The sequence below is a fragment of the Pleurodeles waltl genome, chromosome 11 (genome assembly GCF_031143425.1).
Source record: "Pleurodeles waltl isolate 20211129_DDA chromosome 11, aPleWal1.hap1.20221129, whole genome shotgun sequence".
NCBI classification, from domain to species: Eukaryota; Metazoa; Chordata; class Amphibia; order Caudata; family Salamandridae; genus Pleurodeles; species Pleurodeles waltl.
The window spans coordinates 77,773,797-77,799,274 of NC_090450.1; the positions used below are offsets into that span (position 1 = coordinate 77,773,797).

At 42.0% G+C, this 25,478-nt stretch overlaps 1 protein-coding gene across 3 annotated transcripts in view; it reads left to right on the forward strand.

Annotated features, from left to right (window-relative positions):
* The window catches only part of ATP11B (ATPase phospholipid transporting 11B (putative)), a 456,703-nt gene that overhangs the window by 381,008 nt on the left and 50,217 nt on the right, over window positions 1-25,478 (forward strand). Inside the window, exons 29-30 of one of the 3 annotated variants that reach the window (XM_069213101.1) lie at window positions 6,632-6,717; window positions 18,274-18,407. In XM_069213101.1, the coding sequence (XP_069069202.1) occupies window positions 6,632-6,717; window positions 18,274-18,376 (189 nt within the window). In that variant the 3' untranslated portion in view covers window positions 18,377-18,407. Of the gene's footprint in view, window positions 1-6,631; window positions 6,718-18,273; window positions 21,178-25,478 lie in introns of those variants that run through there. The other 2 variants (XM_069213099.1, XM_069213100.1) reach the window with 2 other exon arrangements.

A 25,478-nucleotide genomic window follows, 5' to 3' on the forward strand; every position in this document is an offset into this window, starting at 1 on the left:
TGTCGTGTAAGATGTGTTCTCTGTCCCACCTTATGCCTGTTCTATTTGATTAATATCTCCAGCTGACACACATCCTTCTGAAAATTCAGAAATGTACGCAATAACTTTGCAGGGAATTTTGTCTGCCTTTGTTCAGCGAATATCCTGGGTGCATTGTCATCATTCCTTCTTTTGGCTGTCCTTTCACTGTTGCATTTACTTTTTCTTTGTCTACTAGCTTTTCATTTGGAACAAATTGAAAAGCAGAGTGCAGAATAGACATCTCACAAGTGTTAAGCATGGATATAGTGTGATATGTAATAGTGTAGTCTCTTTATGCTTATCTTAGCACCTCACCTACTTTCAGATGCATTTCTTGTAAAAGCACTCTCTGAGGGATCCTTCTGTCTGCAGCTATTTGCATGCTTTGCGACCCTTGGTGGCTTCCATCATGTCTGTGGTCGCATATTCCTTTCTGACCAGCCTACAACAAATCTTACAGAATGGTCAGGATGCAGCAAAGTACATCATCTGTTTGGGCCTTGACATTACTGATGGCTTGGGTAGGTACCAGTTTGGTGCTTCAGCTTAACTCTTGGTTTCACTCTGCTGTTTTTTTCTGTAATGTCCAACAACCCGTCTCCACAACAATTTCAATTTCCTCAACAATTTAACCACTTTTAAAGCTTCTGAAAAGGTTTCCAGCAGAGAGCACCACTAACATTCCCTCAGCAACAGCAGAGACGCACACACACCCACACCCTCCAATCCCTCCTCCCCTTTATCTCCCTCAGCCACTGCACACAATATAACAACTTAAAGTTGCCCTCAGTGGCAGTAGGTCAAATCACCTATAACCCCCCAAGTAGCAGAGATCAGACAGTTTTTTTTGTGTGTGTGTGTGTGTGTGTGGGTGGGGGGGTGGGGGGAGGAGAGAATCTAAATTATTCAAAATGAATATGACCTCCTTTTCTTCTCTACCCCCCCAAACATGCCTCCTACACTACATTGACTTACGGAGAAACACTTAGCCATTCTGCAAGGAGAGTTCAGACTCTTGGACAAGGGAGCCAAAGAGGTATCTACATCCGAAGCCTGGACTGGTTGTTACTCCTGGTTCATCAAGAGAGAAAGGGTTGAAGGTTCTCACATATGACACCACCTCTAAATTATATTACACAAGCAGGGTTGAGTGTGGTCATGCATCCTGTTGCAAGATGCTCTGTGCCTCTGTAGTCACTTGAATCATCGGGGCATTTCCCAGTTCGTAGAGCAGCTGGCCAAACCTTTATACGCCAAGGTGGACTAACTGATCCGTCATCGTCTAGTGAATCATGAATAGCGGCTGCTCTTAGAGGTGGCACAGGACATCTTCAAACAATGGGGAGAACCCTGGCTCGATCTTTTTCCTAAGGCAGACAATGCAAAAAGTCCAAAATGTGTATATTGGAGTTCCAAAGGAAGGTGGGGACTCCAGTATGTCTTCCCACCTCTTCCATTCCTCCCCAAGGTTCAGAAAGAGACCTTAATGACTGAGCTCAAGTCATCCTTGTGGCTCTGGATTGGATGAGGAGTGTGTGGTACCCAGCACTTCTGACCATGAGCATTTGTCCTCTGATTTGGCTGCCCCTTCGGAAGGACCTCCTGTTGCAGCTTATGGGTAGGGTCCTGCACTGCACCCTGTACAACATGCTTGGAGATTGAGTGGTGACAGTTGACGGTTTTAGATCTCCCTTCCGAAGTATTGAGCGTCACTGTGTCAGCCAGGCGTCCCTCCACTAAGACCATTTATACTGGGCAAGGAGAAGTTTTTGTTTGATGGTCTTTCCAAAGTATCCAATCTTTGCAAGCCAATTGTCTTACATATTGCTCTTTTGTTTCTCCTTAGCCCAGCACGTGTATGCTGTGACAACGGTTAAAGATTTGTAGGTCATCTCAGCCTTGGTCAGTCAGCCTTATTCAAATCAACTGTTGTGATGTGTTTTCTAAAAGTGCTGACTCATATGTTCCCATTTACACCATTTGTGATGAGCCAGTGGGGCCTGAGTCTGGTTCTTAACTTCCTGAAGTGCAGTCCAATTGAGCCAACAGCTGCCTTTTCGATTGCTTACTTCATCAGCTTGATGCATAAGTGAGTTACAGGCACTCTGTCCAGCAACCATATACATCCATTTATCCTGCACAAGCGATTGCTATGAACTAAAGCAGCATTCCACCTGAAACATGTCACTCCTTTCCACATAGGCAGTATATTACCCTGCCAATTTTCTTCATCCTTTCTCATCCACCCAAAGAGGAAGGACTTCATACCTTAGACCCAAAGAGAGCTCTAAGTTTATGAATGATTGTACGATGAACTACCGGGTGAATGATCAGCTCTTTGTAGGGAAAAGAGAACAGCTTTTCAGAAGCAAGCCATCCTGCAATGGATTGTTATGTGCATCACAATCTGCTACAGATTGGTCACAAAATAACACCCAGAAGACCTCTGGGCTTATTCTACCAGAGCAAAGGCAGCTACCACTTCTTTGGCATGCGGTTTGCAAGTCTGGGATATCTGGCAGGCTGCAGTGTGCGGCCATTCATTCACAAAGCACTCCTGCCTGCATAGCCTTGTACAGCAGGAGAGGAACTTTGCCTTTTCTGTCCTGCAGGATTTCTTGGTATGAGTTATTTCACAACAGTTAGAAGTATCCATCAGAACAATAATTTACTTAGCCTCAGTAGCGCTCTTTCTTCTGGATACTCTAACCACAGATTTCTCACCAACTTACATTCCTCCTAGTTCTCTGGGATGGAATCTGCTGGCTCATGTTCATAGGATTCTATCGTAAAGATGCACACACTGGCACAGTCTGGTTACTAAGGCTCCGTGTCCTATGGCACAGACAGATATCAGAAAGAAACTGACATCAGTGTGGTGAGGTGGCACTATTAGAAGGCCCCCAACTTCACAACAGGGTGGATCAGACATGAAGTTGCATGTAGTCACATACAGACAAGCAATTGGTGAAAAAATGTTCACCATCCACTAGGTGAGTGACTACTGTTACATAGAGTATTCACCAGAAATAGCATTACTGAAGGTTAGTAATGTGTTCATCTGCGCTCTTTCCCCCTCATCAAGACTGCTAATTTTATTTTCCTCATAGCTGGGAAATGTAATCCCTTGACATTCCGAATTAGGACTTTGAATTATTTCTGAAAGCCCAAACTATTTTCTCATTATCCTGTCTGTCCTGGATCCCCTTCCCATTGAAAAAGGTAAGATCTGAAGCAAGAAAAAGTAAACAACTTTGGTTTTGACAGCTGGTCTGAGTTGGAGTCTCTTGTCATAGTTGGACTCTAGTTCCTAGCGAGACTGCTGGTTTAGGGATTCCAGCACTTCTGTGTGTAGGTGACTAAGCCACACAAGTCTCAACTGTCGGCCCAACCCTTCTGGCTCACAAGCAATACCTCACCAAAAACCCAAAGGGTACAAGATTTCTTCTGGCAGCCTTACCCATGGACTCTAGATTGCTACATCTCAGGGTAGCTGTGATGGAACAGAAGTTACCCTTTTCTCTCATTAGCAACAAGTCTCAGTCACACACAGGCAATGAAGAAGATGCTAGAAAGTTTTCAATAGGTTTATTGAAAAGACTGCCAGCTACGAAAAAATGCATGAGCTGCAATGATTAAGATACCGAACAGTCAAAGAAGCACAATTATCTTGCAATAAACATGAGATGTAAAATTCCTAGCAAAGGGAACTTAATCTCTAACCTAATGAGAGCTAGGTATTATAAACCTAATCTGCCAGTGCCATGTCCGTGAGAGGTGCCCTGAAACATTGGTACCTTGGAATGAGGATTCTAGGTCACACTCCGTGGTGACACAAAGTCTGAGGTCTGCAGCAAGGTGACATGCAGTGTAGATGCATCTGGAAGAAATCCCTCTAATGACCTTGTCTGTGTGAGATGTATTTACACGGATCATGTAGGACCCATGATGCAGGTATGTGTCCAAACAATTGATAAGGAGGCAGACTTGAGGCGGTGGCAATTATATAAACAGTCCCCAACAAGTGCACATTCTGTTCTGTCACACTTAAGTGGGAAAGGGACATAATACCTATGTACAAAACTTGTTTGACGCTGATAGTGATGCCCTCACAGCATTGCATTGATAATGCAAATCAAAACATCTATATAACTCCAAACAAAGGCAGCCATCTTCAAATAAATAATTTTAAAAAATGGATTAAAACAGAGAAAGCTAAGTAGGTTAAAAGTCACTAGGTGACTGGGGCACCGGCCTGCAAGTCAAAGGGCTAAGCTAATATCATGAGCCCCAATAAAATTAAATTGGATTCACTACATTCCCTCCTCCCATCTAGTGCCTCAGATTCATACCTTCCCACCCCTACTTTTTTTTCCTTGCAAGCCTACACCAATCCCAGGTTTTGACCACTAAGATTTGTGACCAACAATAAACATGCTGTTGTATATCCCAGTGCCTGTGTCGCTTTGACATAAATCTATAGTGTGCATGGATAGTCCACCAGCTGCCATCTGGTGCACTGAGGTACGTGGGCACCACAGAATCTATGGCATCTCCACCTCTACTGGTTCTAAAATTGCAGTTGTCTTCCCCTCTTTTCCATAGAATATCACAGCTGCCCAGATTTTTGTTTCTGTCTTTGCCACTTCAATGGAAATTCAAAAGGATGCTTTAATGTTACCTGGCTGGATCCAGAGGATTTATCTTGAATCTCATTGCCAAGTATAGGTTTCAGGCCATACCTCACTGATGTAGCACCAATGTTATGTTCTCCTTTTGAAACGACAATATCTATCCAAATCTGATATTGTTTTGTTGATCAGGGCAATCCCTGTTGGCTGTAATTCATTCCTTCTAACCAATATGGTATAGGTTAGGTCCTGCAACAATAAAACCTTATCTCTGTTGAAGATGACAGGGGCCCTGTCGCCTAGCTTCTGTTACAATGGTCTTTTTGTTGGCCTGAGGACTCCTTTACAAGAATGGCTCTAGGTAGTTATTAGATTTCTGGCCTCATCCACCTCATTCTGTTCTCTGGTGGTACTTTCACCGCAGGTCCATTTCCGTTCAGTGGTTTAACAACCCCCGCTCTTCGCAGCTTCTCTGCCTCCAACTTTCTGCAGAACCTGAATAGTTTGGTCTCCATAATCTGCTGAACTGAGGGTCCTTTCCACAATAGCACCCTCTGAGGAAGTGACGTGCCCCAGAACTGGATCCGCCATCACTCACACACTGTCACTACCGAAGAGGTGCATCTTGCTAGTTCTTGGACACGAGCAGAGGCTGCTTTCCAAAACTCATTCCATGGACACTCCTTTTTATCTACTCGGTTCCTTGATTGCGCAGGAACACCCCAGTAACAGTACATGCTGCTTTAGAAATGCATATCTCTTCCATTACGATGGCAACAGGCCCAAGGTGGACGATCTATTAGAGCTCCACAAAGCACAGTGTGCCCAATCTACCCTCTCTTTTATCACTGTTTCTGGTCAAGTAAGTTTCTGCTTTTACCATGCCCTACTTTCCAGTAGTTGTCCATCTGTAAAGTGTGAGGTTGTGGGCTCAGCATTCAAAGATCAAATCCTTGATTGTTGTATTGTTTTAACTTGATAAAACTTAAGAAATTGAACTGATTAAACCTGTTGTGATTGTAGTTGTAAGGTACAGTTATGCAATGACATACTCATAGTCTGTCTGGAACAACGGATTGCCAAGAGGTAAATGTGTTTTTTTCCCCCCAATACAAGTAATTTTTTGTATCAGGTCAGGCCAACACCAGTCTGACTGCTCAGAATGGACAGTCATGATCATTGTACCTTCCACCTTTTGTTTCCAGTTAATATGTAACCGTGTGTGGAAAAGCTGGGGTGGTGGTGGCACAATCTGTTAAACTGAAGTGACAAAAATGGAGGTTCTGCTCCTGTTCTACATGCTTAAAAAGTAAACAAAGATTCCTGCAAAGCATGCATATGCTCGTCGGAAGAAACTATCATTACGACTTAGTTTCTTCTCTGGTCACATAAACGTCACTGTTACAAACTTCCTTGTTTCATCACTTATTCTTGGGCTAAAGTAGGAGCTTTGACGTTCCAGGCAGCAGCACAAATATACTCTAGATGAGTCATTCTGAGACTAGTCAGAAGGATTATCATTACTTGTGAGAACGTATTGTTGCTACACTGATCCACAGTTTTTTTGAGCCCCTGAGTATATGCAACCCTCCACTTTGGTTGGTGTTCCTTGGAGGTCTTTTTTCCCCTGCCAAGACAACGAACAACTGACTCAGGTTTTTTTCATGAGGTGTGGAAGTGGGAGATGAAGTTGGGAGCAGAAGAAAAGAAACATATTGACAGATTTCTGTTAAAGTGAACCATACTTCCGGAAGTGTGCCGTGTGGCTTGATCTATTCTTTTTCAACATTATGTACTATTTTGTGTTAATGTGTACTTGCAATGGATGTTCTCAAATTTAATTATGTATGTTTATGGAATATAATTCTTCATTAAATATTAATGTCTTTGCAAAGGTATTTTATGTCTGTAATTGGCTCTCTAAAACTCACTACCTACTGACCTGCTGTGTCTTCCATCCCTTTTCTGTCAACTTGTAGATGTATTCCGACAGAGTTGCTTTAAGTGACGAGTACATCGCACTGCAGCCATTGTCAAGGGCAAGGAATCAACTAAACAAAATTAGGTAGAGTAGGACGGGGCAGTTCTTCATAAACTCTTATGCATGCTGAAGGTTCACTAACCAGCATGAATAGGGATAAACAGAGGCATGAATTCAAAGGAGAGGAGATGGGGGACTAAATGTTTGCATCATACTTGAATGGACTTTATGGCATTTGCTTGGATTACATTTCCAGGAAACTGTTTTGAAAGGGATAGCATGCATTAACTTTTACATGTGGTTAAATCTTCAGCATGATATTTGTTTTAACTGGAAAGGAAAATGCTGTGTTGCACCATATGTAATGTATTGGCAATATAATAGGAAGCATGGTCCGGAAAGCTTCTGCTGTTAAAGTGCTTTATAAATGTGAAAATTGTTTTCAGTTCTGGTCTGTTTGATAATTCTAAGTGGTTTGAGGTTTATCTTGGGTATCATTATCTTTAAGTGTATGCTTTCGCATTGATGCTCAGTCTTAATACCTTACCTTGCTTACTTGGGAGACCACCTTCAGATTTCAATACATTTTTTTTACCTAAACTGTACATGTCAACTACATTTGTTTATTTGTCAATAATTTTGTCCCCCTTTTTACAATATTTTAAGATCTGTTCTTTAAAAAGTGGAACTATGCAGTCAAATCAAAGGATGCAGTTAGGACAAATACATTTTGCTCTGATCCATGATTAGGATGGGTTACTCTTATTCGAAGGTGTATAGTTTCTTTTTCCAAAAAACATTTATTTTCTTTGGAACTGTATTGCTTGTTTCGGTCAGTGCAAACTTTGAAATAATTTCAAAATGACAAATTGGTTTGCTGTTGGAAACTTTACAGGCCAAAAGGGTCCATTGAGTGCATGCCCGATTAGAAGCCTGGAGTTTGTCTTTAACTTTGACTGTTTGTAAAATTGTACAGTAAAATGTGTCTCAGTGTGGAAAAGTCTCCCTGGCCAGCACTGTTAGGCAGCAGTTGCACAGAATTAGATCAGACTCTCATTGTTTTAAGGCAAATCTCACTGCTAAAAAAAAGCTGGGATAGTGGTATTTCCTGGAGGTATTGGTGGAGTCTAGATCCTGAAGTTAACATTCTCTTTTCACATCGCCAGTTGTCATAGTACTCTTTTTCCTTGGCAGCCATGATAAAAGCTGTCATTCTCACTCTAGATTTCAAGACTGAGGCTTCTATACTGCCTTCTATTTCTTCTGTATCTACAGCACTCCAGGAATTGGATTATTCTGAAATATACAGCCTTTTTCTCAGGATTTGGACCCATTTAATGTGGAAGGAGGGGCTGCAGTGACACCTCAACTTGTTTGCACTTTGTTTTTCACTGAATCTTACTAGATTGTACTTCTTGTTTTAAAACATGCAACTCATGTTTAGCCAGTTCTGGATGAAGTGAAAGGTTATGCAGTCCCTCCAAACAGTGTGTTTAATATACCTCTTCTAGTTGTTGTACTTGTTTAAGGCAGACTTGTTTCTCCATATGCTGAGAAACTATATCTTGCATTTCCTTGATTACCCATGCAGCTTGCAAATGAGGGGCTTTCATTGAGGTATGACGTCCTAGTGGAACCAATTTTGTGAAAGTGATCAAGTTCATCTTTAGTCTCCCAGTGTCTAAACAGACTGTCAGCAGTGAACCATGAATTTACTTCAAAGATCATCTGTCAAAGCTAGCTTGCCCACAGAAAGTGTTGGTGAGACAAATTTGCTTAATGATCAGAGAATGATTCCTTTGCCAGTGATACTCATTCTGGCCTTAGCAGAGAACAACCAAAGATCTAGATCCACACAGATAAGAAACACCTTTCACTAAATCAGCAAAATTGTGGTCTGTGGTGTGTGTTGAGGCTTATGTGCTGAAGCAATAGAGATTTCTTTCTAGTATTTAGTCGTCATGTTTCTGCCTGCAGTCGATTTACCAGAAACAAAGCGAGATAATCACACTACTTTAGTAGGTTGGCTTAAACAATCCACTAGTTGAAGATTAACATGGAGGTGTCCCTCAAGACCTTTGCTGCTTAACTACCCAAGTAAATCTCTCGCCAGAGTAACTCAGTAGTTCAGGATGTGTTCAATAGAACACCCTCTCTAAGGGTCAGTCTGGTCTGACATTTTATTTTACTGTGTTCTCTCCTTCGCCTTATGTTCTTTACAAGCTGACATTTTAATGACTATTTGGCTTCACTCAACACAGTGAAGGGCATGGTAACAAACAGACTTCCAATAACTCTACTTTTGTCTTCCACCTTGCCTTTCAAAAAGAGGGCCCTGCTCCTTCTGTAGAGCAGTAGAGTTCTGCACTTCAATCGAACAACTCAATCCATCTGTATTTGGAGACCGAGAGGATAATTATTCAGATGAGTCACTACCAGAAAATCCAGCAGAAGTAATTCTTCATTCTCTAAGATCTTCCATTAAGACAACTTTATTCTTTCACATAGTACAAGTTATCACAATGCTGGTCAGTAGAGCGTCCCATGTCTCCCCCTCCCTTTCTGAAACTCCAGGAATTTGATGCTTCTTTGGCTAGAGGCTTTCTTGATATAAATACAATTAGGTGCTCCTGTGCTGGAATTTTGGCTTCTGTGCAATAAGCAGGAGAGAGTTTGTTGTTTGAGTTCCCATTGGGTTCAGGCTTCATGTTGACTTGATCAGTTTGTAGATCACTTCTGTCCACTCTTGATCCTAAAAACCTCTCCTGAGTCATAGTATTTCTAAAGCCATTATCTTGTCACTTTTTAAAATCTTTAGTCATACTCTGCCTCTGAGGAAATATTCAAACGTTTGAAATGAAAGGTGGAGAAGTAACAGAATATAGTTTCTGTTCAAATGCCAAGGCATAAATGTCCATGTTGTTAAGGGAGTCTGTGTTACTACTTGTTTTTTTTTTTTTGTGTAATTAAGTTTAGCTTATCAAACTGGGGAAGGATTATGTGGTGAAAATCAGTGTTTAGAGTGCTATATGGCGAAGTGGGTTTAATTGTTACTTCTTGAAGAAAATGTAATGTTTTTTTTTATAATGGCCTTGTAAATGTGCATACAGACATCAAATGGTTTTCAGTATTGTGCTTTAAAGGGGCTTATTTTTGGATGGGTACCGGATTTTACTTTTCTGTCCTTTCAGATGGACAAGGATAAAAGTACAGTCAGCTCAGCATGTGACTCTACTGAAATCAGACACCGAGGGGAGGACAATAGGCAATTGCTAGCTGATGTTTCCAGCCAATTGGACAGTACTTGTTTGCACTAGGTAGTGCTTCCATTGTCATCATGTACTCATCTCTAAACCTCAGTTTTTGTGGGTTCAATAAAACAAAAACAGGCAACATGTTGAAATTGTGTTGCAACTACATCTTTTCATGTACATTTTTTATTTATCTGTATTTTTTGTGACGCATTGTTTCGTGAAACACATGATCGTTATTCTGTGAAACATTAGAAGTCAAATATCTCAAGCATAGCATTTCTGTCTGTCACAACAAACAAAACATTATCAAATCAGTTACTAACAAAGATTTCCATTGAGTTGTGTAACATTGTGCCTATTGTTCCAGTGCTGATTGCAGCAGTTCTAAACCTCAAGTCCTTAGATCACTGGGTGTTGGCCACACCTATTCAGTGGGCCCACAACTTTTGTAAAATTACATATTATCGGAGCTAGATCATCTGAGCGGAAAGGTCATCACACATAAACTACTATGGAGGATTGGTGGCTTCCACTGAAGAATGGGTATACGCTGATTTTAAAAAAAAATTAAAAAATAAAAAAGAGCGTGCATTAAGAGCATCAAAACAAAGCAACATACCTCTTTTAGAAATAACAAAATTTTTTAAAAGCTCTAACCTTTCCATTAAATGAAAATTTCGACTTTATTTTTTTTATTTGTGAATTAAATACAATATTTGCTAATTTGTGTATTTGAAGTATACTTGTTTCTGTGTCTTTAGATGTAGTTGTAGAAATTGCAGAAGCCGGTTCCATGGCTTCTAGTAGCAATTCATTGAGGGACCCCATATGTCAAAATGTTAACAACCAATGCCTTATAGGTTTACAAGTAAATATTTCTGACACCAGGATGCTATTTCTGATAGATTCCTCTTCCAGCAGATTACTCATACTCAATTTCCAAGTATCCTTAAATGCAGAGTGGATCTGGAAACTTCTTTTTTTGAACATCACTCTCCAGCATTGCTAGCTGGCACAACGTAACTCTAGGTGCTCCTCCTTCAGTCCAGGAAGTGATTACGCTGCCATATCTAAGGGGCTGTCTCATGTGCTAGCATAATTTCATTTTTTTTCTGTGTCTTATCAGCATGAGCTGAAGCTTTTCTACAATTTCTCTAAATGTTTAAAACCATGCTTATTCAAAAACCTAGGTTCTTAAAAACATTTGTATTCGAGTTCCCAGCTCTTTCCTTCTGTGCTTCTCAAATTAAAGCTTTCTTGCAACCCATGTTGGACCTTTTCAGTGTTGGCCCTACTTATTCTGGTCCATTTTTGCCTCCCTTTAGGCTCGGTGATTCAAGCTGCTCTGGCTCTGAAGTGGGCAACTTGGGCAATTCAACAAGGTTCTACTGGAACCATTGCTGGAAAAATAAATTTTTGGGCTTGCTATTAACAGGTAGATTGTCGGTGCACTAGGTCTGCATCTTCTTGTACAAAAGTCATCAAAGAGCTAAGAAATGTAAGCATTATCAGTGAAATTGAATCCCAGCGTCTTCCCTACAGCACCGCCAGACTGCGACTCCAAACACCTTTATTCTTTGGGGGCACAGTGTTTCTGGCACTTTTCCTGCACATCACCAAAACCAGTTGCCTACTTGAACGGTATGCCCATGCCTTAATAGAAAATGACGAAGCTGGTTACAATTTCACAAGAAAGTTCGATTTTCTGGATTGGTTAAAGACAACCTTGGTATTTCAAAACTGATTCTTAATTGTGGATTACACTCACACAGGCCCACTCTTGCTTCTGTAGGCATACTGCATACTCCCCACTGAATTCTCTGAAGCTCTCCAGGCTGCTCTAATGTATATGTAATTTGATGGTGAGATACTCTTCTGTGAATAAGCAGACTCCTCCTTGGCTGGAGCACTTTAAGATCAGACATGCTACTTTGAACTTTCCGGAACTTCTCTGCATGGCAAAACGGTTCCAAAAGTAATACGGTCTCTTTCAGGCTTTCTGGGTGGCAACTTACCTAACAGCCGAAACCTTACAAGCCAAACCCTATAGCATTCTTCCACTACTTTTACTGGAAAGGTGGATCTAAGACTCCAGAACCACCTTCCAGTCACCGCCCCCTCTTTCCACTGGTTCTGCGATTTCAAAGCCACTTTGATTTGCTCTACCTCCACCATTAGTTCCTGCTCGTGAGAGGATCTCCCTTTTTCTGAGCCATTTGATCAAGTGGGGAAATGCCCTCATGCTCTCCCCTTTTGGTTACTCCCCTGAAAACATCTGCCATCCACAAGGAAGTGCGCTGCAACCCACTCCTTGGTCTTGGAGGCAGAAGTCCTCTGCCAAAGGTGTATACAAGTGATAGTTGCCTATATAGGTGAGGTGAGTGGCACAGGATTTTATCCCCTTTACTACTTTGTCACAGGAAACACTGGGGCATAGGGTCCATTCTGGGAATTCAGGCACTCAAAATGTTTACATTGAAGACTCATGACCCGGATCATTCTGGGTTGGGTGAAGTCTCTGGATTTTCATGACACCTGTGGTCCTGTGCCAATCCCTCCAGCTATTTCCTCTGTCTCAACACTTCCCTTTGTTTTTAAGACTGCTCTGCAAGCCTTCATTTAGGTGCTACGTGAGGATGCAGCCTCACTCAAAAGTTCAGGAGTCCAGGTATTTCGGTACTTGAACAATTGGGTGGTGAAGGCATGATCCCCCAAACAGGTTTCAGCTGGTCAGATGGCACTGGTTTCAGCATCAGCTGAACCTTTCAGCTCTTGTGTAGGCCTTATACTCAGTTCTTGCAGACCTCATTTGGTGGATGTGCTCTACAGCCAGACATTTCATCCTCCCATCTGTTCTTTGACGCCACAGGCTACAGTTGGGGACGCTTCCTGGTTGGGCTGGAACGGTTTTCTGGAAGACTTGGCTGCAGGAGGCCTGTGGGCAGCATCACGTAACAACGGCACATCAGTGTGCTCCTGTAGTTTGCCTGAGGTCAGATCGTGACTCCAAGGCCAGCATTGATTGTGCCTTGATGCACCCCATGGCCATTCGAAATTAAGAAGCTAAGCTCAGTAAGCACTGCAAGGCCACACACCAGGATTGATCGAGGTCAAAATGTAGATCCCAATCCTGCTCCTGATGGCGCTCTGACAGCAGCTCCTCTTTCACTTTTAAGGTCCTCAGAGGAATTGCAAACGAAGTGCAGGAAGTCAAAGCTGGACTTGATCCCGCCACATCATGCTTTAACCCCCAAGAAGCTGCAAGGGTGTCATTGTGCCTCACGGTTACACTCCTGAAGCCAGTCCACTTTGGAGACAATTCTGTCCCTGGTCCAACTGCAGCTGGAATTTCTAGGTCCATTGGTGACTGCATCAAATGTAGGAATTTTGTGATGACTTATTCTTCACATTACAAACTCAGTCTGGTGCACCTTTGGGCCCAAGGAACCAAGAGGCCTCCCAAAAGGGGGTCCACCCTCAGCATGAGTCAGGCCCTCTGGATCTGCTGATGCCTCCAGGTGGACTTCGGTTCCTATGGCTTACACTGGAACGCGATCCACCAATGGCAGCAGCATTGACTCCAGACAACAATGGCCAACCAATAGTGCTGTCCGATGCAGAGACTGCGCCACCTCAACTGAGGCTATGCCCACCTTCATCTGACCTGCAACCCCTCTACCATCCTTTTTATTCCGACACAATTCCTCTACCTTCTTGGCACGGCTCAGGTCGTTGACGACCTTTTTAGGTAAGAGGGGCTGTGATGTTAGGACAAGATTGCCAAACCGTATTTGGAGGATAACTAGTATGAAGATTTTCAGGACACCAGTGGTCTGGATAACTCCACAGGCGCTGGTCTAGCTTTTCCACTGGGACTTGCCAATGAAGGCAGTGTCTCCTTCACTGTGTTTATTTGAAGAACAGCAGAGGTCCTTGATCTCCACCTTCCCACACAGGAGGATAAAATTAATATCCTGACAGTGTTTGCCAGGTGGCCACATGAGTATTGAGCCTCTGTTACTATTTAATGAGCCCCTTACAGATAAGCCCTAGAACACCTTGACCAAGTCTTGTTTAGGTCCAGCCATACGTAATCAAATAGCTAGAGATCATCGCCATGCTCCAGGCGAGACTGCTTTTCTCACCCAGCACCCCACTCTTCAAAGCCTTGTAGTACAGGCTTCAGTCAATAGACTGTTTTTTCCTCTATTTCACCCAAGGAAATAGATGCTTTCAACAAGATTTTTTGTTGCTCCATGTTTGGCGTTTTTGTTCTGTGAACATCAGCTGTCTCCAAGACTGTTACTCGCATGCATTATGTGACTTTGTGGCCCTAGTGTTGCCCATGGTCCCAGAGGATGTCCGGGCCATCCTTTCACAAGTAATGCCGCAGGGTAACGATGCAGCCAGGTCCATCATCCACTGCAGACGGAACATGACGGGCTACATTAGTAGGGCGATTATGACAAATGTGGCCATCTGCAGACGCTCTTGGATGTTGTCCACTGGAATTTGGCAGACATAAAAGGAAGCCTTACGTATCTGAACGTGGCCTTACCACCAAGGTTTTTTTCTGGTGAGACACCACCCGCGGGTTCCCTTGAGTGTGAGATTGGATAAACATTTATGCCTTGCAGATAATAAATGGCAGTTAAATCCGGAGGCGGTGCAGGTCCTTTCCGCAGATGGGGAGAACCCTTGGCTTGATCTGCTCATCACTGCCAAGATCCCGCAATGTCAGCACTTTTGCATGTTGCCGCTTCAAAGTCATCTCTCTCTCTGAGACGCGTTCCTCTTCGAGTGGAACTCGAGACTCCTATTCACTTTCCAGCTGATCCCTCTCCTGTCCAGAGTTCTGAAGAAGATTGGGACAGACCAGGCCCAAGTCATCCTGTTGGCCCCAGATTGGGAATAAAGAATATGGTATTCCAAGCTTCTGGGCTTTGAGCATCTATCCTTTGGTCAGACTATCCCTTTGAGAAGGTTTCCTGTCTGAGCAGCAGGGCTGGTTTTTGCACCCAAACTTGTCCTACTCCTCCAGGGCTGGAATTTGAGTGGCAACTGTTGAGTATTTTCGACATCCTACCCAAAACTGTGGATGTCATCCTACCAGCAAGGTATCCCTCAACCTAATCTGTATACGCATACCATTGTAATATGTTTTTGGCCTCCTGTGCTGTTAAACAATTTGCTCTACTCCATGCCTGTCTGTAGTTCTGTTGTTTGTTTTGTCTTTGGCCCAGCAAGGCCTTACTTTGGGCACTGTTAAAGGTTATCTGTCAGCTCTTTCGGCCTTTTTACAGTTGTGGACAAGCTGTCATTATTTAAATCACCTGTTGTGATGCATTTCCTCAAAGGGTTAAAATGTATGTTTCCCCCTTCTGTGTCATGCCCCAATGTGACTTCAATATAGTCGTCACATTTCACATATGGGACTTTTGAGCCTCTCCACATTTGCTGTCTTTAGCTCTGTCCTCCCAAAACAGTATTCCTTTTCGCAGTAACTTCTGCACAGTGGCTGAGCAAATTACAGGTTTTCTGTCATCCCATCTTATGCCACCTTCTACCCAGACAAGTTTAAAACCAGACGACCTAAAAAGTGCTTCCTTTCGTATTCTTTCTGAGCCGTAAATGTATGTGCAACATCCCTTTTACTTAGACGAGTCGGCTTCTTTAATACACTGCATTATGTATGAATGGCAGGCACGTTTACCACTATAGAAACATGTTTACATGCATAAATAACGTCCTTAGAGGCAACAGTCCCCTAACACTAGAGAAACCTAGTCTTTGCACTGTAATAAAAATTGAGTCATATACCAAGTCTTCCAGCATCTGTCCTTCAGTTGTCTGCTCTTCCTATAAAGGTTTGTGCAGTATAGAAATATATAAACACAAAGGAATAAAGTGTAACTGCCAGGACTAGCACTCACTAAACTGAGAGTCTTTAATAGCTTCCCAAGGGAAACATTTAGGATGGTGTCCTCAACCCTGAGGAATACTAGCATTCCATTAAACAAGCACAACTTACAACACATGTAAACAAAACAACAACAAAATCAATAGATAGTGGGAAGGGATTATGACTTGGGAAAGTAAGGTGGGAACGAGGAAAGAAGGAAAACCAATGAGCTTACTCTGTCATTTTGACACCCGGTTTTCTTGACACTTCTTTAGTCTGGTTTCGACCACTTAAATTTGCTCCTTTTACCCTCAATAACAGTGCACCAGGCCAGAATCTGTCATTGCATCTAAGAGAAGTCTAAGACAACTCCCACAGAGTCTGCGTAGTGTAGGCATCCCATTACCTTAACTGTTGAGATATTTAGGGTGTCCTCACCAGAGTTCTGTATCATTAGGTTTGGTTTACATTTCTGAAGTCGTTTTTTAATGCAGTTTTCACCCCTAGTGTCAGTCAGCCAAAATTACTCCTTAGTTAAGGTTCAAATATTAGTCCACACAAATACCTTTTTGATGATTATCTCTTTCTGCATGTTCTTGATCTGCGAATTATTACCAGTTATGAGATTTGATCTTAAAAATATTTAGCAATACAGACGTACCATGTTCAGTGGTGTCAGGTAGGTGCCAGCTGCTGATGGCAAAATATTTTACTACTTTATACATACTGTAGATGTTATTTTTTTGAAATCCATGCATGTACTACGTAGACTTTTGAGAGTTGGACCCCCCCAAAAAGACAGTCAGTATTTGATCCCTTTTACCTTTACATCTCAAGTATGTCTGGGGTCCAAGCACAATTGGTCCCTGAGGCAAAACGTTTTCTTGCGTTCTACTTTCAGGATGTACTTTTATATCAATCACCCTTCCCTTTTTAAGAGTACAACTGTGGTCTTGTAAATCAGTAACAGGTATGTTTGGAAGTTCTTCAAATGCCACTTGTATAGTGTACAATGTACCAAGATCATTCTATTCTATCCTGACAAGGAAAAGTACTCATTCGCTACAGGGCGTATTGAGCATGCTGTCTGCCAGGTGAAGGGTTGGTACAGAAGTGGCATAGTGTTCTTTTTTTGATGGAATCTCCATTTGAACTGTTGCATTTGTGTACTGTAGAGTTCACTACTTTGAAAATGATGTTTTTACAGCCATGACTTCAACTAGAGGGTTTGAGAATTGCAAGCTCACTGGGTTAAATTGCCAAACTTATTTTTCCTTCTTGACAAGCTCTTAACCTGAGAATTTGTCCAACATTTCTTCTAATAGTGATATCAGAAGACCTCATTGACTAAGCCGGTGGCACTTTCTTAACTTTCAGAAGAGGTTGCGTGTTTCCAATCTCATTTTTTTATGTAGAAAAATCTAAAGGTTACAGACTAAACAATAAAATAAACAATATCCAGATAGCTCATGCTCTTCCCCAAATTCTGGTACGAGCTAACTACAAGCTGCAAGAAGGAATTAAGAGTCCCACCATGTGATGCAACTCCGCTTTACCTTCACTCTAAAGGGGGTATCAGTGTCAGAAATCCAGCCTTGGATGGCTTGGTAAACACAATACTTGGCAGACCATAATTTGCACACAAAATACAATGCTTATGAACTTACATTATTTACACCAATAGGCAACACACTTAAAAGCACAACATAATTTAATAACAACACTTACTCAAACCATTAAATAATAATCTTTATGGTAGTCTTTCATATTCTTAAAGGTTATGCAATCATATCTGGTGCATTATTCACAACATTTATAATTGTATCCATCACATATAAAGGCTGCGGTCATGAGCGTTCCATTTGATGTGTGAGCTATGATTTGCATAGCTGTTATGCATGTTAAGAGTTGCGAAGCTAACCATACTTGTGAATTTCAGTGGTCCTTTAATTTTAATTGTAACCATAACTACTTTAGGTGCATTTGTAAGTTAATATTATAGTGAATATTATGTACAGAAATTCATCTCTGATGCTATGCATAATATTTTGCCTAATAAAACAAATATTAAGACTGTAATCTTCTATATCGCACTAGAGTTCCCGTATTGAAGCAAATATCCAAGAGTCCTGATCTGTTGTATTTGTCTTGAAAGTTAAAATAAATACCATAGTAAATCAGACATCAAAGTTTCAGGATCCAAAAGAAAATAGCTCTTAACTTTGCTGCTGCAACCAGAGTTCATTACATCCGCTCAGCATGCTGCATGGGCTGTTATATTTGTTTTTCATTGTTTGTCTCTTGTGACTTAAGTTGTGGATGTTCATATCTGACTACACCATTCAAATTTTGTTTGTTTCAAACTGGCAAACGCTCTACACACATCAGTGTCATTTTTGTACTTGGTATTCATTCTCCTCTTTACATAATTTTTTTGCCTTCATCTATTTTGATATCTTTTTTTTGTTTTTTTGTTTTTACCAGCTTACTGAGGCAAGTTCAGGTATCAACTGCTTGGACTCCATGTGCTGCTTCTCAGGTGGGGAAACAGCGTGCGCACCTGCTCGAAGAATGTTGGAACGAGTAATGGGAAGATGTAGTCCAATCCGAGTCAACAGGTGTGGAATTTCTCTAAATAGCGTCTGCTGCAGACGATTCTCCTATAAACTGGAAAATGATGAGCCTACAGCTATAGATGTCTAATAACATAATTGCAAGAACTGCATTTGGAAATTAAAAATTCTGTTCTTTCTTGCGGTTGATTGGGCAACGATCATTTCTGGAACTGTTTTCAATGAAAGCATAAAAAAGAACAGATTTAAAGGGACTTTACTTTTCTTCTTGATTTTCGGGATGTGTTAACTTCCTCCTACAATTTCTTCTGGTGTATGAAATTTGTTTCTTTCATGGGTTTTACATCTGGCTTAACACTGCAACTGTGCTACAGCATTTCTTTCCTAGTGAGCCTTTTGTTTTCCCAACATTGGATTCGATTTTTTTTCTAAAGTCAAATAGACTGATCTTCAGAAATTTTGTGCATGTTCTCTGTGAACTTATGTGGGCTTTGCTTCGATCTGAGGTGTGCAAAAAGTTTTTTTTGTCCCCCGTAAAAGGCAGTTAACATTTTTTGTTTTCCTCTGGATAGCTAACAGGGGTACATCATATGACATACCATATATCACCAAAGGGAAGCTCTTTGAGTGTATATCCTGGCATTGTATATATCAGGGCCCAAGGTATGTAATCTGTTTCTCAGTATTGCTAAGGATGGGTTTCTTTTGGTTGCTCTATTGATGTATTCTAAATTACTTGCATTACTTTACGTTTTTCCCTCTCCTTCTAATGGTTAATGATGCCAGTTTTCTCACTTGGCATTTCACCCTGTGTAATAATATTAAATAATTATCTCATGAGTGTTTTGGCATTGGATGGTAGAAAATTCATGCATTTTTTTAAGTATCATAGATGCAAGATATAAAATAAACCAATCCTGTTATTCATATTGCTTCAAACATCCTTGATGTACTATAAATGCCCTGGAATAAAAATAGCTTGAAAAGGCCCAACATAACAGCAATAAATATTGATATCCCTCTAATGTTTCTGAAATTCAGGCCAGGCTAATAGAGTCTGTATTTGATGATCTTCTTTTGAGAACTGAAAAAATAAACTTGGCTGGTGTGAGAATTCAGAATAGCTAGTAATTGATTATTGGTGTAGCACCACAAGCCTGAGTCAATTATCTGATTTCATACATATTTTTGGATTTGTAGATTCCCTGGTCAAATACTGCCATTTTTGTTGGGACAACTAAACCTTTTGTTTATCATGCTTTCCATCGTTTTTTTCTGAAAGATGTTGCATTCTTAGTCATTACATTGCGTTTTCAAATATATATTATTTTGTGCCATTTGAATGATTTAAGATAATGGCTTTCATAATTTGTCAAATGATGAATGTGACATCTTTCATACTTTTAAAATAGAAATGCAGTTGATTCAATTATGCCTTTGTCAGTTGTACTTTTCCCTATTTTGCTGTATACCTTTGTATGTGGTCAATTTAAATTTCAAGTTAATTTGTCAGTGGTGTGGGGGTCTAATCATTGTCCTTTATCATAGCTTTGCTGAAGAAATGTTTGATTTTAATGATACATAATGAGTTTCTCCATATCCTGGCTATTAACTGTGATGATGACCCTTCTTTCGACACAAAATACTTGTTTAAAGAAGTCAGACATTATTACTGTGTTAAAACATCGCTGGCTATGGAAAGTGGGGAATAATTCTGAATTACTTTATTTTGTATATGACATTTATTGACAAATGGCATGTTTACATAAAATGTCATTTTTGTTGATAGCATCGTTGACATTTACCAAATCAGTGTTTTGCAGATGAGTCGCATATATGTAATTTGTACTTTTAACTGTTGTGTTTTTAACCGCAGTACTTGCTATTGTTAAATGAGGATGTTTTTTGTAGACACAGTTCAGATTCCAGTGTGCATTGTGTACGTCCTTACAAGATTATTCACTCTTCAATAATTTTCTTTGTTTGTTCTGGTCACCAAGAGGAACATTGCCTTTGAACTAATGTTCACAATTAGCTCATTATGTGTAAACGTCCAGTCTCGTCTAAATGGTAAAACATTTTCACTTTTGAAAATTTTCTTGCAAGCATCTCTGCTCACTTAAGAAGCTATATAGAGGCAAATTCCTTGCTTGTGTAATTGCTCTGAGCAGTATCAACAGATACGGAATCTGCATTTGTAATTTTGGTACTTCTGATATAACTGTCCATGTCAAACCTGCTGTTGAACAGGGGGAGATTTTATTAACTGTAGAACAATGCTATATCCATTAATACCCCATAAACTCTGTTATTTGCGTAAGAGACCAGCTACCACACTTAGTAAAGTTTTTTTAGCTACGTTTTTTTAACCATTCATTGTTTTTTAATGTAAGTGTGATATGGGCCAGAATGAAATTCCTTCCTTCTAACTGTTTCTCAGGTATCCAGTGCATGTTACAGTAGAGTCATTTTAAGATCATTCAACTCAGAATAATTTTGTCATGTGGTATAATCTATTCCAAAGCAGAACAAATGATATGCAATTCCTTGGTGCTATTTGAAGGGCTTTGTAGGGGTTTCCATGATAATTGCTGCTCTATTTTATATACTCTCATGGGACTTTAGACTGTCTTCTCATATTTAAGATTGCGTTATCATAGTTTATGAAATAGATATGGCTGAGAATTTATGTAGAGCTTTACATCTGCTTATATTTTTGTTTTGTGACGAAAATGTGGTTGACATTTCAATATATTTTAGATAAAAATGGAGTATCATTTGTTTTAAAATGAATAAAAAACCTATCACCTTTCAATGACGTTGATCTTGTTGATCAAAAAGATTGATTGAAATTATTACACAGAGAAATATCAAAAAACTTCTTTATTCAGTTGCTAGTTCATCAAACTATAATACTTAAAGGCCTGGGTCCCTGTCCAAACATAAGAACCTGATTTAGAGCATTCCTTCATCCTGAACAACAGTTACATTCGTTTTTTTGATGGAAACTTCTAATTGCAGAGTCCTAATTTTATTAATTTCACCAGGTGCTAGGCTGGTTCCAGAATGTTTCAAAGCAGTTGTTCCAGTGTGCAAGATGTCACCACCAGGCTCCAGGCCCACCGCGCACAGCCTCGGGAAGTGATGACATGGAGCCTTGTATAGGCACTACCTCTGCTCTATAACATCAATTATTTTCTTCCAGCACACTTTGAAGCAGCTCAAGAGGATGTGGTGGTAGCGTGGATCACGGACACTACCAGGGACAGTAGTCTTCATCTTTCCCCTTGCCTGCCATAAGTGCAGCCAAGCCGCGTTGATTTCCCTTCCCATGATCACTCATGGACTATCAGGAGGAAGACTGTGTCCTCCTGCCCAGCTTGCCCACTATAACATCAGATCAGTGGGTGTTGTAAATTGTTCAGAGAGGTAATGCCCTGCACTTCATATCCACACCCTTTCTCATCACCACTGCTTACACTCAAACATCAGCCCCTCATACTGCCAACCTTCTGCAGGAATTTCACCTCTGAACTACGGTTTCTCTTCTTTTGTCTCTTGGGGTTTCAACAGGGAGCTGAAAGTCCCACCTAATGCCTGTGCAGAGAATTCGTGGTGCAGATCAAGAATTTTCTTCACCCACAACGAGTTCAGGATGTTCCCGCTTACATACCAATGCTTTGCGCTGATTCCTTGGTTGTGATGCAAATGTTTGAAACTTCTTAGACTATTGGCCTCATTCATGCATCTTGTTGGTTTCACATGCTTGCTGGCAATTGCAAGCCTTTCAGAGGAACCTCCACCTTCAATGAGCATAGCACTGTGTGACCTTTTCAACAGTGCAGTGTCTGCATCTCACAAACAGGCCGAAACCTTGTGTTGCGGCACACGGTTCTCTTTACCACACCCAGAGTTCACATAGAGATGTATGCATTGTCTCTAGATTAAGGCCGTACTCATAGAGAATTGAAAGTCCAGCGTAGTGGAGGCTTCATGTCGCTCTTCTGGAGCTTCATGCCACCTTGTTGGCTCTGAAGACCTTCCTCTCATCCAGCCAAGGGAAACTGGTTCAGCTTCACTGACAACACAAGCACCATGTGGTACTGCAAGAAGCAAGGTTGTGAAGTTGTGGGCTTTGAAGTCCAGAAGAACTGCACTTTTGGAAAGGACTGGGCGTTCTGTGGATCCTCGTGGTAGCCAATCAATTAGCAGTCTCCCTGAACAGCCAGGGTGAGTGAGTTTATCAGATGGCAATTAATGGACCACAAATCAAGTCTTAATCCAAGGGTGTCTTAAGTCGTCTTTGCCATTGCAAACCTTGTTTGGACCCCTTTTCTGGCACAGAGGTTCCTGGAAAATGTCTTGAGTTATGAGGAAGATCAGGCAGGATGGGACTCCGATCATCCTGACAGCTCTGGACATAGCTAGGAGAGTGTGGTGTCCTGATCACTTAAGCTGAGCATTTCCCCCTTGCATCAGCTTCCTCGTCATGAGGATTTCTCATGTCTCAGCAACAGGCAGAGTCGTGCACCTACATGTGTGGAGACAGCATCTCCATCCGGGCATTTTTTTAGTTGCCTGCTGATGAGGATGTTATTCTTGTGGTCTAATGCCCATCTTCCAAGTTTATTTATTCTGGCTCCTGGAGGAAGTTTGTGGTCTGGTGTGGTGAATATCAAGTTGAACCTCTGCAAGCCAGTGGTTCTATATGTTATTAGTTTTATCTTTGGTCAGCAAGGTTTTGTAGTGGACACTGCTTAAGGGTATTTATCGGCGTTTCCAACCTAAGTTACCTGACCCAACTTTGTTATTAATCTCACCTGCTGTAATGAGTTTGCTAAAAGGACTCATACATGTTCCCACCTATACGTTTCATTATGCCTCAGTGGGACCTTCATTTGTTTCTTACATTTCTAATGTACTTCTCCTCTGAGCCCATGTACAGTTGGTGTCTGAGATTGCAGCTATCAAAATGGTGTTTCTCATCACAGTTACGTTTTCCCACATATTCATGAACTGCAGGTGTTCTCATTGCAAACCCCACACACCACCTTCTTCCCTGACAAATTGTTTCTGCAGTTTCAAGCGTCTGCTCTGCCAAGTCATGTCCCCTTCCACGTGGATCAGTCGATTAAGTAGGCCACTTTTTTTCTCCACACCACATCTCTTTAAGAAGGATGCAATGCTTTACCTGCTGGACCCAAAAAGAGCTTTTAACTTGTATATTGAGCACACCAGTGAGTATCAAGTGTATGACCAGCTAATTGTGGGCTTTACCAGTTCAAAGTGGTGGAATGTAGTGTAGAAGCAAACCTTGTCCAGGTGGATCATCCTGTTCATCTGATAGATGTCTAGCTGCAGATTCCTTACTTTTGAATTCTCTCCGGGCATCTGACTGGATCTGGAAGACTGACTCTGCATCAGTTGTTGGCGTCTTACGTCCTGGAAATTATGCTGCTGTTTCTATATGGCGCTAACCAGGCGTGCTGAAGTCCACTCTTTTCTTTCTGTGCCAGAACTCATGCTGATCCTGAGAAGAACTATCCCTTAGTCATTCTATGATTGGCCTTTTTAGACTTTTTTGTCAAATATTTTTGGGACTACATCTGGTGTGTCGAGGATGTTGTCATGTAATTCAAGTTTGAGCCCTGCTGATCCTGTCATTGGCTGATGTCGGTGACTGTTTCGTACCTTGTAAGTTTGTGGTTTTTGGGGCACTACCACGACCTGAAGTCATGCTCCAAGTGCCGAGCCATGCCACCGAAGGCTTTGAGAGAGAGGTTCCTAAAGCTGATGGGGGGGCTGGCACCCAACTCCACGCAAGTCGAGGTGCCAGGACCCAGAGTCCAACATCGTCATCGTCCCACTCCCAAGTCCTCCAAGCAATCTGGTAAGCCTAGGCTCAAGAAAAAAAGAAGTTGAAGCGCTCTTCCACTTCACCTTGTCCATCAGCTGACACAATGACAGAACGTTGTCATTCTAGGCCTCGTTCTTCAGAAACTGCGCCTCAGCTGACTCTGTACCCCCCCCCCACAGCTGGAGCGACCCCTACTGAGTTGAAAGAACTTTTAGGCAATGCGCCTTATTTTTGGCAGACTGACCCTGGTGGTGTGCCTTAGTGCCCCGTGGATCAGAGGGGGCCCCCATCAGGTTCCACCCTGGCGGCTTTGACGCTGATGGGGCTCCAACGATCCAGTCCAGTATACTGACTGGTACCGGTCGTACCACCTCAACTTTCCCCAGCACCAGTCCCGATGTCGAGGCCAGAGTTGCCACTCCCATTGTCAATCGACATGGAAGCCGGATGGGCGTCGCCCGACGCAGACTCTGGCTCCGACAGGAGCTTTGCCTCCTAGGTCAGATTCTGAGCCCTATTCCCTTGGGCTAGGCCCCGGGTCGACTGGGTGCAGTGGCTGGACCCTTTAGAATACCAGCCTTATGAAGAAGAGATTGACTGGTGTGAGGATCTGGGTGAAGCCAGTGGTCTAGACTTCTCCAGATACTGGTATGCTTTCTCCCCCTACTGTGGAGACAGAAGAGAGAGAGCTTCCTATGCTACAGTGGTGTGGACGGTGGCTGAGATCCTAGACCTCCAGCTATCCTCGATAGCAGTCAATACTAACATCTTGACAGGAGTGCTGCAGCAGACAGTCTCCGAACCCTTACTCCCGTTTAATGATGCACTCACGGATGTCCTTTTGGGGTACCGGGTCCAAGCCCAGCACAGGGTCTCCTGTGAATAGGACTATTGTCCGCCACCATCGCCTCACTCTTGGAGACCCTTGTTTCCTCACACAACGCCCTACCCCTGAGAACTTGGTGGTCCACACCTCCACCTCACAAGGCACTGTCCCTAAAACTCACACGGATAGGTACTTCAAGGGTTGAATTTATTTGAGGAGAATGTTTTTATCCGCCAGACTGGCATTGCGGTCTGTGAACACTGCATGCTTTTTGGGCCGTTATTCCCAAACTCACTGGGATATGATTACACAAGTCCTGCCAGGTCCTGGTGGAGATCTGGGTTGTACTCTTGGGAGATATGCAGCTGAAGGGAGAGACGCAGCAAAGTTCACAATTCGTTGTGGACTTGACATGACCGACTCGCTAGGCAGA